The 16,863-nt window shown below is 42.4% G+C and overlaps 1 protein-coding gene and 1 long non-coding RNA gene across 2 annotated transcripts; one reads left to right on the top strand and one right to left on the bottom strand.

Moving 5' to 3' along the window:
• Positions 1–8,638: 8,638 nt before the first annotated feature.
• On the top strand, positions 8,639–10,182 carry LOC109432950 (uncharacterized). Its single transcript, XM_019709304.3, has 2 exons — positions 8,639–9,103; positions 9,181–10,182. The coding sequence occupies exons 1-2, from the start codon at positions 8,942–8,944 to the stop codon at positions 9,604–9,606; spliced, it is 588 nt and encodes a 195-aa protein (XP_019564849.2). The 5' UTR covers positions 8,639–8,941; the 3' UTR covers positions 9,607–10,182.
• Positions 10,183–14,952: 4,770 nt separating this feature from the next.
• LOC134285501 (uncharacterized) lies at positions 14,953–16,606 on the bottom strand. Its single transcript, XR_009996426.1, has 2 exons — positions 16,288–16,606; positions 14,953–16,223 (listed from the first exon to the last, which is right to left on the bottom strand). It is a non-coding gene; the product is annotated as an uncharacterized LOC134285501 (long non-coding RNA).
• Positions 16,607–16,863: the final 257 nt, after the last annotated feature.

Genomic DNA, 16,863 nt, shown 5'->3' with positions numbered 1-16,863 from the left:
GGACAGCCCCCAAGACGTTCGAGTATCTAGACTGTTCGGTCTTGATGTCATGCACGTCGCCTTTTTCGTGCTTGGCACCTACCTTTCTACATCTCCTGGGTTTGGTTTATGGTGTCTCTACGCTCATGCCAATCTAGCGGTTTTTTCTACTTCCTTTTCCGCTCAACGTTTATCCTAAGGGGGTCCTCCCTACACACTTAATTCAGATTGCCGGGATATCAGCATTTTTCCATTCTTCTGCCGAGATTTGCACAGCCGAGCGATCAGCAAACAACAATTTTGCCGGGATCTCAGCAATTTTGACAGTTCATTGCTGAGATTCGGCAAACGTTTTACTGAGAGTCAGCTAACAAACGTCACTTTTTGCTGAGACATCAGCTAATAGCTTTGCTGAACACACGGCTGTGCGCGTTTTTGCCGAGCTCGCAAATCTGTTTTGAGTGTGTAGTGTGTGGTTGCTGAGGGTCTAAAACGGTCGAAACCCCCTGTTCCCTTCCATCAGAAACAGACCAGCCTTCTCAGGCCCAGAAATCCGGGACGCCTAGCCTTGCGGACACCGCCAGGCAGCTCCTCACTTGACGGCTGCCTCACCCGCATCTGCGAGTATCAGGTATCAGTAGGTCAGCTCCAGAGGCACGTTTTCCTCCATTTGGGAAATTTGTGCCATCGCCATGAACACGAGCCTACCCGGATAAAAACTAACCATAGGGTGTATGGTGAAAACCATTCCTGCACCATACAGTGTACCAGCTACAATAAAGTGTATTGTAATGAAATGGTTCGCTATACTATACATTTACATTGGATTTTTATGTAACAATATATTATACTGTTTTTCTTACGTTTGAACCATTCACTTTTCCGAAACATTATTTTTCCGTGAATTTTTAATTATTTCTGGTGTTCGATTTGAATAGATCGTATGTTTGCTGTGATTCCTATGCAGATTCGACCTATTCAAATCGAACACCAGATTTATTCAGTTTAAGATTTTTTCCGTGCTTTGTTTTGTTGATGTTTGTGACTTTTTTGATGCAAAGGAAAGGAAAGAGAAAAAAGTGAATAAGTTGAAACATCAATTTAATCTTTTGGAATCGATTTTTTTCGCCGCTGTCGACGCAACCTCGCTTGTGTCGAACACGTTTGTTATGCTCGGTCCTTGGGGCAGGACACTGTGCTGGAGAGTACATTTTCCGTCACAGAGTTGCTCAGAATTTCTCCGGATTGCTCCCGTTTGTACATGGGTGTTGCCTGATTTATCGTAAAATCAAAACAATATTGCCCGATATCTCGCTTCTCTTGCAGTTTTAGGGGTGTTTTTCAACAAATTTCGTCGATCATTGGTGAAAAGAGTTACTCAGAATTTCTCAGAGTTACTCTCGTCTTCACAGTGTCTTGCCCCTAGGCTCGGTCTCATCGCCGGGGTCATACCGTGAGGTCGCCATTCACCGCTCATGCCCCATTCACCGCTCATTTTGGGTCAATCATACAAAAATGGTCAAATATTAGTAAAGTATCGTAACAAAAATGAATGTAATATGCTGCCACATTTAAAAACTTTCATTTCACCATGATTTTATATGGATATACCTGAAATCACGTTCTCAAAAAATATTTCTCACACTGCGCTGCAGGACAACATGGGAACTGTGCAGGGCAAACAGCGGAAAAAATATCCAATTGGTAAAACCCGTTAAAGATTCCATTTTTACAAAACAGGATGAACTGAACGTCATGAATCATCAATACTTTGGTAAATAAAAGTTATTTTATTTTTATAAATGAATAGTTTCTGTGATTCCATGAAAAAATAATCCAGTGAGCGGTGAATGGATCCATTATGAGCGGTGAATGGATACATGAGCGGTAATAGGAGCCAAGAGATTACACATTTGAATTTTTATTTTTTCGGTTGTAAACATATTTTACAAACGTTTTCTATTTTTTCTATAATAACAACATAATTGTTGAGTTGTTAACGTAAACTAAAGTGCAATATTCGCAAACGTCGATTTTTAATGTCATATATTTTACAAAAATGTCGTTAAATGAGCGGTGAATGGCGACCTCACGGTATATGACCCCTCCGGCTCCAAAGGATTAATGCCAATAACATGTTTAAATCAGTGGTAAACCAGATGTCCTAAGAACTGCAGGTCCAAGAGATATGGCGGTCTCGAGGGCGGGCTAGGTGTGTAGAGTGCGATGAGAGAAATACGAATGCAATGTAGGCCAACCCGGAAAGATGCAGGTCAGATTACCGTAAATCAGTAGATGAGTTCAACACGTTCAACACTATTCTTTCTGTATTTGCATTTAGGGGAGTTTTCTCCTCTTCTCTCATGTGAACTTGCCTTCGACCACAATCGAATCAAATGCGGTTGACAAACTGTATCTTTGACGTAGAGCCATCTTTAACATATGGACTGGACTGAACACTGAAATGACTTTTAATATAAGTTCGTCTGCGGGTTCGCTTTTTAACCTAACTTATATTTGAATCGAACTTGACAGTTATCTCATGAGTTGTTATGTATTTCAAACTTTAGTCAAACTGGTGCCTCAATATTGCAATAACGGTTAAGCACGCTGTAATGATACTTATGTACCTCGTCACCCACTTCATGCAACTACATTAGTGGTCTAATAACACTTAGCGCGCTCGGCATAGTTCCATCATGCCGCTCAAAGTGTTGCCACAAATAATGCTAAGTTTGCAAAAACCGGTTATCTGGCTGGTGGGGCATGGGAGCCTAAGCTTCAACTGTTAATGCAATCAGCGACTACTCAGACTTAGACGTGGGCGATCCTATATATGAAGAGGGTTATCCAAAACGCTCTGGGAATTGCCAAAGCGCATTCTAATAAATCTAATAAGCCTAAGATGCCATTAACAGGAGGAAAATGGCAAGATAATATAACAATATATGCTTTATGTAATGTAAAACAATTCAACATAACAAAAGAGAACCATTCCAAAACCATTTGATTAAATGTATAACCAGTAGTAAAATTACAATTAAAAACAATTTATTTACGGTACATTTTATTGTTTGAAACCATTCATGTACTATACAATGTACGGTATATTTAAACCCACGTATCAGTATTTTGAACAATTCATTAACAATAAAATGTATGGTTTTGCAAAAAAATATATATGGAGAAAAATATTTTTTTATATTGTTACGATACTTAACAACCTGTATAATATATTGTAAAAATCTTATTTACAATTCACGGTATGGTGTCCTACATTACATCTTATAGTTTTTGTATTTTTATTTTTACAGTGGTGTCTATTGTAAAAATATGGTTCTAAATAGTACTGTTACAATATAACGTTCGGTTTTTCTACTGTATTTTTTATTCGGGTATTCATCATTTATCTGAGGGAGAAGTGAAGGAAAAAAGGATGGGATAGGAGAATGGACAGGTAAGGGGTCATACACGTATAAGCCTACCATAATGGATTCAAACAGTGCCCTGAAAAGAGCACTGTGATAACGCATAAAGCGCAAAGAGAGCCTATAGTTCTTTACCACAGCGGGTCAAGAACAACAGAACGTCCTGTAGATTCAGGTTTTTGAAGTCAGTTTCACTTAATATGTGTTTACCGAGTACAGGTCAGACTCGTTTATCCGGCGTCAGGATCTGTTGCTTCTCAAACATATATCTGTGGAACGGAATTCTCTATTAAGCTGAAATTTTGACATTTTGTCAAGCCAACTTTGATTTGTCATCAGCCAAAATTTCAGATTCCTACAGCATTTCGTTTGCGAGATATTGTTTTAAAAAGCGCCAGAACCCGACTCCGGATAATCGAGTCCGACCTGTACTCGGAAACGCAGTTGCGCAAAAACTGGACAGTTACATATCAAATGATACGAAGTTCCATAATGGGATTCACAGCTATCACATGCAAATGAATCAGCTGGCTGAATATTGACAGATTTGTTAGATACTTTGCCACCCCTAGAGATGGCTCAGTACAATACAATTTTGTTTGACGACATGACTCCAAACTATTCCAGTATTGTTTGTGCTGAGTGGCAGCCCAGGTGTCAATCTGAAGCTTTACCAAACACTTGGATACCGGAAAAGCTGGCTCAGGGCGAATGAAGTCATGTGATGCTCCAGTGCGAGCTAACTCATCAGCCAATTCATTTCCAGCAATGGAAGAATGGCCAGGTACCCATACAAGGTGGACAGCGTTTGCTGAATTCAGCTCCTCGATTGGAGTTCGACAAGCGATAACTATCTTCGACCTGGAGTTGGTCGAAGCAAGTGCTTTAATAGTAACCTGGCTATCTGAACAGAAGTATATTACTTTGTCCATTACGTGCTGCTGAAGTGCTGATTCCACTCCGCACATAAGAGCAAAGATTTTGGCCTGAAAACGGAGCAGTGTCTACCAAGTGAGTAAGACAGATACAGCCTTAGCTCACGAGAATAAACACCAGCACCTGCTCGACCTTCGAGAAGGGAGCCATCAGTGTAACATACGATGCCGTCTGAAATACGTCTCTCCAAGTATCCAGATGTCCACTCTTCCCGGGAAGCAATTGTAAGATCACTTAGAGCAAGGACAATTTTGTCCCAATTCATCAAAAGTGGAAACAACTAGGTGTGTGTTGAACTACAGTTCACAGGAGTTTCCTCTAGTAAACCGAGTACCCATAGGTGGTAAGTGCAAGAAAGTGCTTCCTGTTTGAGATGAATGTGTAGTGGGGCAATGTCAAATAGAACTTCGGGCGCTGCCGTGGGAGTTGAAGAGAACGCTCCTGTCATCGCCATTAAGCACATCCTTTGGAGATGGTCTAATTTTGATTGGATCGTTCTCACTTCGCCCTTCTGCCACCACACAAGACATTCATAGGTCAATATTGGACGAACAACAGATGTGTAAGTCCATTTGATATACTTGGGTTTTAGACTCCAAGTTGCACCAAAGATTCGCCGGCTTTTTTGATTCTGAACGCAACATGAGGAGTCCAGGAAAGTTTGGAATCAAGAATAACTCCAACGTACTTTACCTGTTCAGTCACAGTGATTTCAGAATCAAAGAGACGCAAAGGTCGAACACCATTACGGTTTCGTTTTTTCGTGAAAAGAACAATAGATGTTTTACTCGGATGTTTTACTCGGAAAGGCCATATTGGCGACACCAACGCTCAACTACCTGAAGAGCGTTTTGCATCAGGTCGAAAAGGGTGCTGATGCACGACTAACAATGTTAGGTAGTCGTCGGCAAAACCATAAGTAGGAAAACCGCTATTATTGAGTTGCCTCAATAGCGTATCTGCTACGAGATTCCACAAAAGCGATGACAAGACTCCCCCTTGGGGGCATCCACAAACACTCAATTTCCTTATCACCGCTTGACGCAATGTCGAGAAGAGATGTCGGTTTTTGAGCATTTGGTGAATCCAATTGGAAATCATTGGAGGTATACCATGACCCCGTGTGGCTTCCAATATGACATCGAAAGGCACGTTGTCAAAGGCACCCTCGATATCTAAGAAAACACCCCAGCAAGATTGCTTTTGAGCGAATGCCTTCCCGATATCGTAAACCTTGTGTAAAAGAGTCACAGTGGACTTTCCAGATTGGTAAGCATGTTGGTTCACATGAAGAGGCACATTAGCCAGATGAACATCACGGATGTGATGATCGACAATGCGTTCTAAGCATTTCAGAAGAAAAGAGGTCAAACTGATAGGTCTGAAGCTCTTTGCTTCTACATACGACGCACGACCCACTTTCGGAATAAACTTGACAGTAATATCCCGCCAGGATTTGGGAATATACCCTGTAGCAAAACTGAACCAAGTAGTATTTTCAAAACATGTTTGAAATAATCTAATCCCTTCTGTAGCAAAATAGGATAAATCCCATTTGCTCCAGGAGATTTGAAAGGAGCAAAGGGAATCATAACTACATGAAAAGACATCAGGTTCATCCGAAAATGTAATATCCACACATTCGTGGAAGTGTGTGCTGAATAAGCATTCCAGAACTTCCTCATCAGAGGAAGTCAGATAGCCATTTGGCAAACGAAGTTCGTTCACTTGAAAATTCTTAGACTTAGATTTCGCAAGGATTTTGTTTAACCGACTGACTTCACTCAAACTGGAAACATTTGTACAAAGGATTTTCCAGCCGGATCGTTCAGCAGACCGGAGAGCTTTCCTGTAGACCTTGCGAGCTGACCTGAAAGCCTCTGAACCGACCGAACGTCGTCTGTTCCAACTTTTTCTATATTGTTTCTTGAGTTTCGCCAGATCAGAGTTCCACCAAGGGGTTCCTCTTGTGATCTTCACAGACCGTATAGGGCATGCTTCTTCAAAAGCTTTCATGATGAAGGTCGTTGTAGTATCAACGGCATCATCTAAATCACTTGGAGTGTCAATCGATGGTGAGTATCCATGAAATTTGGCCGCAACCAAAGTAACATTTAAATGTTCAAAAAAAGTAACAAAGTAACATTTAAATGTTCAAAAAAGATGTAGCGATGGTCAGATAAAGATTCTTCATCCGACACATGCCAATTGGTCAGCTCGTGAATAATTCTACTAGAGCAAAGTGTTATATCCAACACTTCCTCTCTAGCGGATTCCATGAAGTTTGGGCGGTTTCCTATGTTAAGTAATGCAAGATCTGTACTACTTGAATATTCCATCAAACTGGAGCCTCTCAAATTGATGTCTGAGCTGCCCTTGAAGCTGCCCCAGATGATATGGTGAGCATCAGCATCACTGACAACAATTAGCGGAAGGCCTTTTGAAGTACAGTATGTGATTACTTGTTTGAAAGCATTCATAGGGGATGGTTCATCATGCGGTAAAATAACCGAACAATAGACGTATTCCCTGTCGAGGTTTCCAACAGATACTTCAATTGTGATTGTTGGATACTTAACTCAATGGAGGTAGGTTACTCACCTGGAATCACTGCACCACCGACTTACCCGGGCCACTCGACGCTGACAGCCGCGCTCGTCGCAGCCAACAGTCACCCGGTGCCGACGACCGTGCTAGTCACGGTCACCAGCCGACGTTGGAGGATGCCGACAGTTGCACACGTTGCAACCACCAGCCACACGTAACCGACGACCGTGCACACCACGGTTATCAGCCACCACAGGAACTACGCTTGACTCGCTTGTAACCGTGCCTCACAGCTACCAGCGAAGTATTCTCCACTCGAAGGACCACGGCCGGAATGCCGAAAACTCGCTTCTTTGCTCGCCGTTGCTTGATTGTGAACGGGTACGCCAGGAGTGACGCCGAACGCCAACAGAGGAAAATTAATGACGGAAAATTATTTCTGTAACTCTTATGGCATACACTCCTAGGCACCGCGACACAGCAAGCACAACTCCTCTTCGACACAAATTAGCTCCCTCGACGCAGCAGCACCGCACACTCAAAGCAACGCATCGAAATGCCGAGCGAGCGCAAGGAAGGGCAACGCCGAACGGGTCTCGACACGTTCACCGTTCCTCGGAGCAAGCCAACTCCTTCGCCGCCGCAGCACCGCTCACACACAGCAACGTCTCGAACAGTCGAGCAAGCGCAAAGAAGGGTAACGCCGAACGGGTCTCGACACGTCCACCGTTCGACCGCCAGCGCCGTCTCGAAGAAAGTCACACACTCGATGCCGACCGACACTCGGGTTGGACGAAGATACACGAAAACCAACCGATCGCCTCGCTGATCAGGTTGGAGAGCACAGTTCGGTTCACGTACAAGGAAACTACTTTTACGATCCGTTTTCGTTGAATGTATATTTAAGACTGACTGAAAAAATGACAATGGGTATTCTTATATTCATTTGACTTTGTCGATGAATGCCTGTCGTGTACGCTGTTGGCTCCGCCCACATGGAGCACAAACCGCTGGAAAGCATCTCGCTGTTGTTGTCGTCGCTGATATTTAAGCAGAAGGTGGAATGGAACTCGTATCAGTTTGGTCTGCACGCGCTCGGCGCGTACAGTGATAGCACATACATCTCTGGTGGTTGGTTCAGAGATGAGCGTACCAACTATTGCGTTGTTGATAAGCACACAGGCTCGAGGCATGACACACAAGTTTGCCATTTCACGTTTACTGAAAGTAGCAAACACCGGGTTTACAAGGTTTTCTAGATAGAAAGTAAGGTTCTTGTACCAAGACCGCTTGGGCTATGCTATACCATTTTTCATAAGTCTGCAAAGATTGATCGTTGCTGTTCTTTTATGCTATCCTAACCGTAGCCACTAACCAAACTAGGTAAGATTAAACTCTTCGCAATAACAGCACAACAAAGAACAATAGCAATAAAACCAGATCGGTATCGATTGGAAAACGCCAAAGGCGAGGATACACAGAATACAGTGAGTAAATCGCATAAGGCGAAACTATATAGGCGAAAATTTAAACTAATTAACAACATCAACTAAAGAAGAGCAGCTGATTGTCTCGGACCGGAAAACACGTATTTTGACCGTTTCGGCCGTATGCTCTAATTGTGTCCCAAACTTGGTACTGAAAAATACTCTTTTTTGTTCCGATATTCATTTATTATTCCCCTCCATCCGGGACGCATCTCACTCACACGCACAGGCACCGACCGAACCTGTGTGCAGAACCTGGAGAACCGCGCCTGCTAGCTCCGTGCTATGCTACTGCTTCTGCTGCTACTGCTGGATTGAGGAACATTTTCACGCTTCACAGCTACGGAGTGTGGAGGTATTCAAATCAATCCATTGCAAACCTTTGGCGAGGCACCTCATCACTTGTTGCGGTCGGTTATAATTCCGTTTACAGAGGGCTACTAAATTATTCCAGAACGAATAGCGCGCGCGATTTAGTGAGTTTTTTGCGTGTTAGAACCAAATTTGGGCGCAAGGCTTCCAGTAGTGCACAAGAACAGCAGCAAGGACGCGACCTTGATTGAAATGTCGGATAAACCCAGTGACCAAACGGATATGAAAAACTCGGTGGAGATTCCTCTGGCAGGACAAAGCACCGAAGGAGCAGCCAAAAAGCCACCGTGGCTGGTGCTGAAGAAGTACGTGAACGCGAAAAATGTTCGAAGATTGCTCAAAGTGGGACAAGTGGTGAGATTGGAGATTTTTCTTTGTTCGCTATGAAAGGGATAGGGCGTGAAAATTCAACCGCAAATCACATTTTCCAGCTCATTGGGTTGCTCATCCTGGCGTTGATCCGTCCGAAGAACCGCTGCGGGTTCCTTTACAACCATCAGGGTCTACCGGAGTACGTGCTGATCCTGCTCACCTACTTGGCCACTGTGGTGACCCTCGTCCTGCTGGTGGATTCCTTCGTGAAGGGCCAACCCATTCGCAGGGTGTTCACCTTAGAGCTCTGGTCCCGTTTGGAGCTTTGGTTCACCGGATTGGTGGCGTTGGTCCTCCACGTCGTGTCCTACTTCGTGCTGGCACTGAATCTCAACTGCACTTACCCTTCGTCGATGAACATCACCGGAATCAGCTTCGGGCTGATCGTTTCCGGTCTGTACCTGGCGGATTGGTGGCGCATCTTCAGCGACCGCAAACAACCAAAGAAGGACGAAAGCTTCGAGGAGATCAACATTACTAGTTAAGAAGTGACAGTCAAGAGAACAGATTTCTTCCTTCGGGAACATTTCAGCCAAGAAAGTTACCCGGGGCTCACATTAACAATGCATACCATTTAAAACTTCCTACTCTACACGTGACCAAAACCAAAGCATAACTCTCCAAAAAAAAAAAACAACAACAAAAGTAGCTAAATTAGTTAAGTCTAAATTGCACACGATCCCGTGTGCGCCATATTAATGTGTGATGATTGTATAGGAATTGTCGTGTTTCATCTTTTGGACGGACTGATTCCTCCTCCGTGTAATAAGTTTGCAGTTCACATTATCATACCCAAAGGGGCAACTATTTTAACCCCGGCCGAACAGAATACACGTTATTCATCACATCTCGTACGTACGGAACATTTGCAAAAAAAACACCGGAGACATTATAGTTAGAACAGTACAAGTCGTATTTATAACAACCATGTCTTCACATCTATAGATAGTTTGAATTATTTTTATTTAGGCTATAAGAACGGCTTTTGGAATGCAAATATTTTTATTTATCTATGCATGTGCCATATCAGATATCAATAAACTCGTGGATGAATGTACCAATGGAAAGGGTAGGCTATATTGATGATGACTTGACCGACTCAAAAGGCTTGGAAGACACAACAAAAAGGTTTCCAGTTAACGTTCATTGCAGGTGCAGGGTATATCAATTCAGCTCACAAAATTCTCAATCATTGAAAACTGGTAATATTTACATGCGATTGCATTTCTTTCTTTCGATAGCACTTTCCATGGATTATAGCCTAAATTCCTAAACAGGGTTTCGAAAATTGCATTCCTCTCAATAATATAAACTGTTTCAGAATTTATAAATACACTTTGATTATCAAATAAAATGAACTGTTCTGATCATTTCTACCAACTTTTTTCAGAATTCAGCATACTGCGCTCCACACTTTTACATTTCCCTTCAATTGTCATAATATTTTGAAGGACAGTTGAGTTCTTTAACAGTTAACTTCATTGCACAAAGGTGTTTTTATTAATGATTTCAACATTATTTATCACTAAATACCCAAAACTATCTAACTTTTTACCATATTTGCTTTCTCAACAAGTTGTCTAGAAATGTATTCATCAAACCAGGGAAAAGTCGATAATGGCATTTCCACAATTTTTTTTTATGTTTCTTATTTTTAAAGGTTTCTATGGAACATAAGAACTACCACACAGTTCCTTAGCTTTTCTGAACACATTTAATTTGAACTTATTTATTTTTTCAGTTCATTCGATCCTTCAGATGGCGAAGCTTGTGATACCATAACAACGAATTACTAAACGTTATTTGATTGTTATTTGTTAGAGCGTTCATGATAATCAAAAAAAAATCACGATTAATCATTGTTGATTAAAATTCCGATTTCTGTTATAAATGATTAGGATTAATGATTAATCTGATTTTTAGGATGATGAATGATTATGATTAATGAATAAATTTTGTTTCATCTGTGATTAGTGATTATGATTTATGATTGAAATTGACTCATTGATGAGTAACCATGATTAATCATGATTGATTAATCACAAAAACGGGAAATGATTAATGATAAACTAGATCTGAGTTATTGAAAATAAAGTATTTGAAATTACAAAAGTAAAGCTAAGTTTCCTGTTCCCCAGTAGAGCGCTCAAGTAGAATTCCTCCTTTTTCCGCAAGTACTTTTGATAATTACTCTAGTATATGAGAAGCGTTACTTTTACTTACGAAATAATAGAGTGGACTATTTTCAGCGAGGAAAAGTGACAGCTCCATTTGAATTGCGCGAAACGTAACTGGTGTTACATTTTTCCTGCATTCTGCGAATCACTCAAGTAATTTTAAAGCAGAATCATTACGCACTTGACCATTACTTCCCAAGTAACACACATGTCACAGAGAAGTCACGGCGGCGCAGCTTTTTGTTACGCAGAAGTCACTATGACTTGCTTCTAACAAATTAACACTTAATTGCTAGAAGTTAGTCACAGTTACTTCTGCGCAACAAAAAACTGCGCCACAGTGACTCTCCTGTGACAAGTGTGTAACTTGGGTTATCTTATCTTTTTTACAGTACGTACGAAGAGTAAACTAGCCTTGTAAAGGTTACTCTGTGTTAGTGATGTTTGGAAACGAATCATAATTTATATTATACTGGAACCTCTTTTTATAGAAAACTAGCTGTCCCGGCCAACTTTGTCTTGCCGTCGTGTGGTGGTTTGACAACTGTTGAGCTCAAAATAGCCCCGCACCCTAGATTGATTTAATTTCGGTCGTGTCGATTTCCTTCACAGCTCATGGAAATCAGTACTTTATCAGTTTTGTTACTTCTGTAGTTGATTTTCCTAACTTTTTTTACATATAAACACAGCCACCATGAAAACGAATCTAACCATGCAAGAATCATCCTGATCTGTTCACCCGTTCGTGATTTTTGTTGCCTCAAAGGGACGTCAAACTCATTTTTATATATAGAAAATAGATGTAAAAATAGGGAAATTTGTGCATAAATTAAGTTTAATTAGAAAATCTTATTCGCTTGAACTTGGCTTGCTTCTGGGCAATTAAAATGGAGCCAAAGGGATTTCCAGGAAATTCCCAGAAAACCCAACGAAAAGGGGGTTCCAAGGGTCTTAAAGGGCGTTTCGAGGGGTTGTTTATAAGGATTTCAGGAGCATATGAAGGGCGTTCCGTCAGGTTTCATTGGTGTTTGAATGGGATCACGAGGATTTTATGTGCGTTTCAATAGTATAAAGGGAATTTCAGAGGCATTTCAGAGAGTTTCAGGGCCGTTCATAGGGGTATAAGGTTTTTTTTTCATTTCGGGCATTTCGGGAAGGGTCATATTAGGAGGGTTTCAGAAACATCTTGGATTTCAGAGGCATATCAAATGGATTACGGGGATATTAAGGGCTTTTCAATAAGATTGTAGTGGTTTCGAGGGTGTTTCAAGGCATTTCTGGGGCGTATTAAGGGTTGTCGTGAAGAAGTCCTCTGAAATTTCCTGAAACGGCTTTGAAATCCCCCCCCCCCTAAAACAGCATGAACCCGGTGTAATTCTGAAAGGCATCGTACACAAATTACGTAACGCTATAGGGGGAGGGGGGGAGTCTAGCTTAGCGTTACGAGCCATACAAAATATTTTTGGTTTTCATACAAAAAGCGTTACAAGGGGGAGGGGGGAGTCTGAAATCGCTGATTTTAGCGTTACGTAATTTGTGCACCATGCCAAAGCACCGAAAACTCCTAAGTAACGCCTCTAAAACCCAAAAATCTTATGAAACTCCTTGGAATCCCCCTGAGACTCCCTGAAATGCCCCTGAGATCCCTGAAGTACTCCTAAGACCTCCTAGAATCCCTGAAGCGCCCTGAGAGGACCCAGAAACCTCCTTAAACGCCCTGAGATCTTTCGGTGCCTCACTGAAACCCCTTTCTGTCACCTTGCAACTTTAATTTGCTCGTCTCTATAAACGCCCCATGGCCGCCGTTGCCATAGTTACCTTCATCATTACATTTCCTAATTCCTTATTTCCACAAAATTGCATGCACGGCAAAAGGTGCATAGATTAAAAGTACCGTAATCCGGGGTCAAATTGATCACTTTAAAACAACTTTTGTGGATAACATCAGTGCTAATTCAAATATTGCCAACATAATTTATGTAAAACCAGTACCCTGTGGATCTCCATGGAACCATGTGACAGAATTTTGTTCAACAAATTTAAACTTTAAGTTAAATAACTCCAAATATCCAGCTTTCCACGCTCGCCATAATGGCGGATGCTATAAAGCATTTTGACAATATCTGTGCCCCAGTTAACGCAACGACTTATTTCACTCATAGCAACCATTGATAAACAAATTTTTCTCTTGTCAACGGATAACAAACCAGGCAAAAGTTGCGCTATCAGAGTCAAAGATGATTATTCAGTTTTAAATTGGTTTTTGAACATATTCTTTTCTTCTAGCCTGAAAACTGGATAAAGGAACATATTCAGCTTCTAAGCATTTCTGGTTCGGCTCTCTTATCTCGGAATCCAGAGGGGCACCGGTCAAACCCTCAGGCTGCTGTGGCATCCGGCGGACTGAGCTCGAAAGGTCTCTTTCATCCACGAGTCAGGGTTATTTAGAGACTTTGTGGGGAGGATTTCGGACGTTATTATTGACTGGTTTGGGTGTTATGATATAAGTTTATATTTAACCCTCGAACGATCGCGCTGTTGTATTTTGTACAACACGTTGAAAAAAATCTCGCTTTTTGTACTCAGCATTAGCGTGGTGCTGACGCAGGTAGTCAACCGCGCGAGTTACGGAAGGTTAATTACGAAATGCAAAATGACGTAGATACGGGAGCGTTGGGGGTGTGTTGGGCAAGCAGATCGAGGAGAGACGCGAGACTGGGCCTTAGCTGACGCCGATTGATTGTCTCCCAAGAGCAGTGGTGGAAAGCATCATGCGCTTGACGTGTTTTTTGATTCGCATCAAACACAATCGTTGCTCACGCGCTCGCGAACCCAAAAAGAGAGAACGGTTCACGATTTCCCGGATCGACGAACCAACACAAAACAAATGTCGAACGAGCAGAATCGCAGTTGGTTCGCCAGAAGGATCACAATGTAGAAGACTTGGTTTGTTGCCAGTTTTTGTACACTTAAAGGTAATTAGTTGGGTGTTTTTTGATTATACTGGCCAGGTACCATTCCAATAAATGATATCGACGAAAAATATTACCAAAATTTGATTTCATTACAGAAATATCGGCCGCGAACCTCTAAAATAAAAAAGCATCGCGCTTGCAAAAGATGCGATACACTCGCTGGCGTTCGTGTCGTACGATCTTGTGCCACAGACGTACGAACACCATCGCACAGCAAAGGTTTGCGATGCGATGGCATTTTTTTGTAGCGCGTAAGCACACGTTCGCGATCAATTTCCACCACTGCCCAAGAGCAGCGTGGTTTGGCGGGTCCAGAGATGTTGTAGGCTGTGAGTACTTGCCCTTCGCAGTAGTAGAGCGGTATCCCAGCAGCATTAGTGGGTTTTGTACGATGATGGTATGGTGCTACTAGCGGCCAGCAGTCGGTATGCAGTGGTGGTCGACAGCGGATGGGATCCAAATCGAAATTGCGAGCACTGCATCAACAACGGGATGCTGGCAGGCGGTCATCCAGGGCCTAATAATCGCACAAGTAGTCAACAGTGAACTCGATGAAAAGCACACGGCGCTAGCAACGTGTGTCCACGGGGAGGCCAAACGGTGACTCCCGGAGCTAGGGCAACTGTCTTCAGACAAGCTACGCGTGAAATATTGGGAAAAGTGTGTGTGTATGTGTGTGTGTATGTGTGTGTGTGTGTGTGTGTGTGTGTGTGTGTGTGTGTGTGTGTGTGTGTGTGTGTGTGTGTGTGTGTGTGTGTGTGTGTGTGTGTGTGTGTGTGTGTGTGTGTGTGTATGTGTGTGTGTGTGTGTGTGTGTGTGTGTGTGTGTGTGTGTGTGTGTGTGTGTGTGTGTGTGTGTGGTGTTTGCCAAGTACCGAGACGCAGTAAACGAATGCCCATAACGTGCAAGTGGAGTTCCCCATCTAACTAAATCTGCGACTTCGACTCACCAGAGGTTCCCGAAGAGCAACCCCGGTACTGGCGGACGGATAGTCTTCCGCCCATATCTCCACAGTTGTGCCGCCGCATGGCCACGGACGTTCTATGGCAACCTCTGTTTAATTGGCTTTTGTTGAGAACCACTGAACAATCTTGCGTCTTTCGTCACTCAGGTTGCTTACCGATAACATTTTAATATGCGATCGGTTGATGCACAAAGGCAGACATTAGATTTAAAAGTATTGTAGTCGTCATTCCGTATACGTGTCGCGTGCCATAGTCATGTAATTTTTTATGTTAATAAAGTTACTTTTCAATTCGTTTCGTTTACATTTGGAGTTATCATTACACTGCCATGTGTCTCGGCCACTTCGAACTCTAGGATGTAACAGGTTCCCATCATGGCCCTCCTTCAGCGGTTGCCCTCGTTGACCAGTTTTGGGTCTGGCGCCGTTCTTCTTGGCTGGTCACGAACAATGTGATATCACATTGGGCCACGAACAGTTGATCGGGATAGAACTCCTTGCCCTCCTGATCAAGTCTACGGCAACCGCTGTTATTGGCTTTTCACCGCCAGCCGCTCTAGCCGACCCCCTTCGGCAGCCGCCCTCACTGGCCTACGTTTTGGTCTCCAGCGGCGATCTCCTTGACTGGTTGCGATCTTCGTCGGCATCGCCAATCAACTTCGAGAACCATCATCGGTCTGTGCTTGCGATAGCCTTCACCGTCAGCATCTATTCCTAGTCCTTCTCGTTACTAACAACGCCCGCCCACCCTCAGGTCGGTATCCGTCGTCAGCCCAGTAAACAGCCCTCCTCGCCGAAGCAATACCAATGTTGTTGAAATCGCCACTCCGCACACACCTTTCACTCCGCCGGATGCCGTTTGTCAGACCAGCAGCATGGGGGTTTGACCGGTTGCTCCTCTGGGTTCCGGTGCCATCCTCGAGAGCCAAGAGAGCCGAACCAGAAATGGTTAGAAGCTGAATATGTTCATTGGTTCAGTTTTCAGGCTAAAAGAAAAATATATGTTTAAAAACCAATTAAAAACTGAATAATTTTGTTTGACTCTGATACCCAAACTTTTGCCTGATTCGTTTTCCGTTGACAAGAGAAAAATAATGTTTTTCAATGGTTGCCATGGATAAAATAAGTCGTTGCGTTAACTGGGGCACAGATATTGTCAAATTATTTTATAGCATCCGCCATTATGGCGAGCGTGGAAAGCTGGAATCCAAATTGAAATGCCACTTTGGGGCGAAATTGATCAGTATACAATTAAGCATCGGTTGGAAAGGAAAATTTCCTTCTCCGCTTAATTTTGCTCTTCTAAAACCGAATAACGCGTTTAAAATCTTACAACTAGTGAATTTAATACTTTAAATGCAAAATTAAATCTTGAATTAAACGCATAAAGGTAGGCAATTTCAATTGAAACAAGTGATTTCTATCACAATAAATGACTATTTCATCATAAAAAGATTTTTTTTATAACAATTTCATGTTCTGATTAGCTACATACCATCCCAACCAAGGCTTCACAAAAATGTTAAAACAGAGAGTTTACGGGAAGTCCTATTAGCAATGGATTGTTTAGTAGCAATAATTTCAGCCAAATGAGAAATACATTGCAAATTCCTAAAAAAAATAAGG

Source organism: Aedes albopictus, chromosome 1, assembly GCF_035046485.1.
Source record: "Aedes albopictus strain Foshan chromosome 1, AalbF5, whole genome shotgun sequence".
Taxonomy (NCBI): Eukaryota; Metazoa; Arthropoda; class Insecta; order Diptera; family Culicidae; genus Aedes; species Aedes albopictus.
The sequence above is the reverse complement of the archived record's forward strand: the minus strand, read 5'-3'. Positions and strand labels throughout refer to the sequence as shown.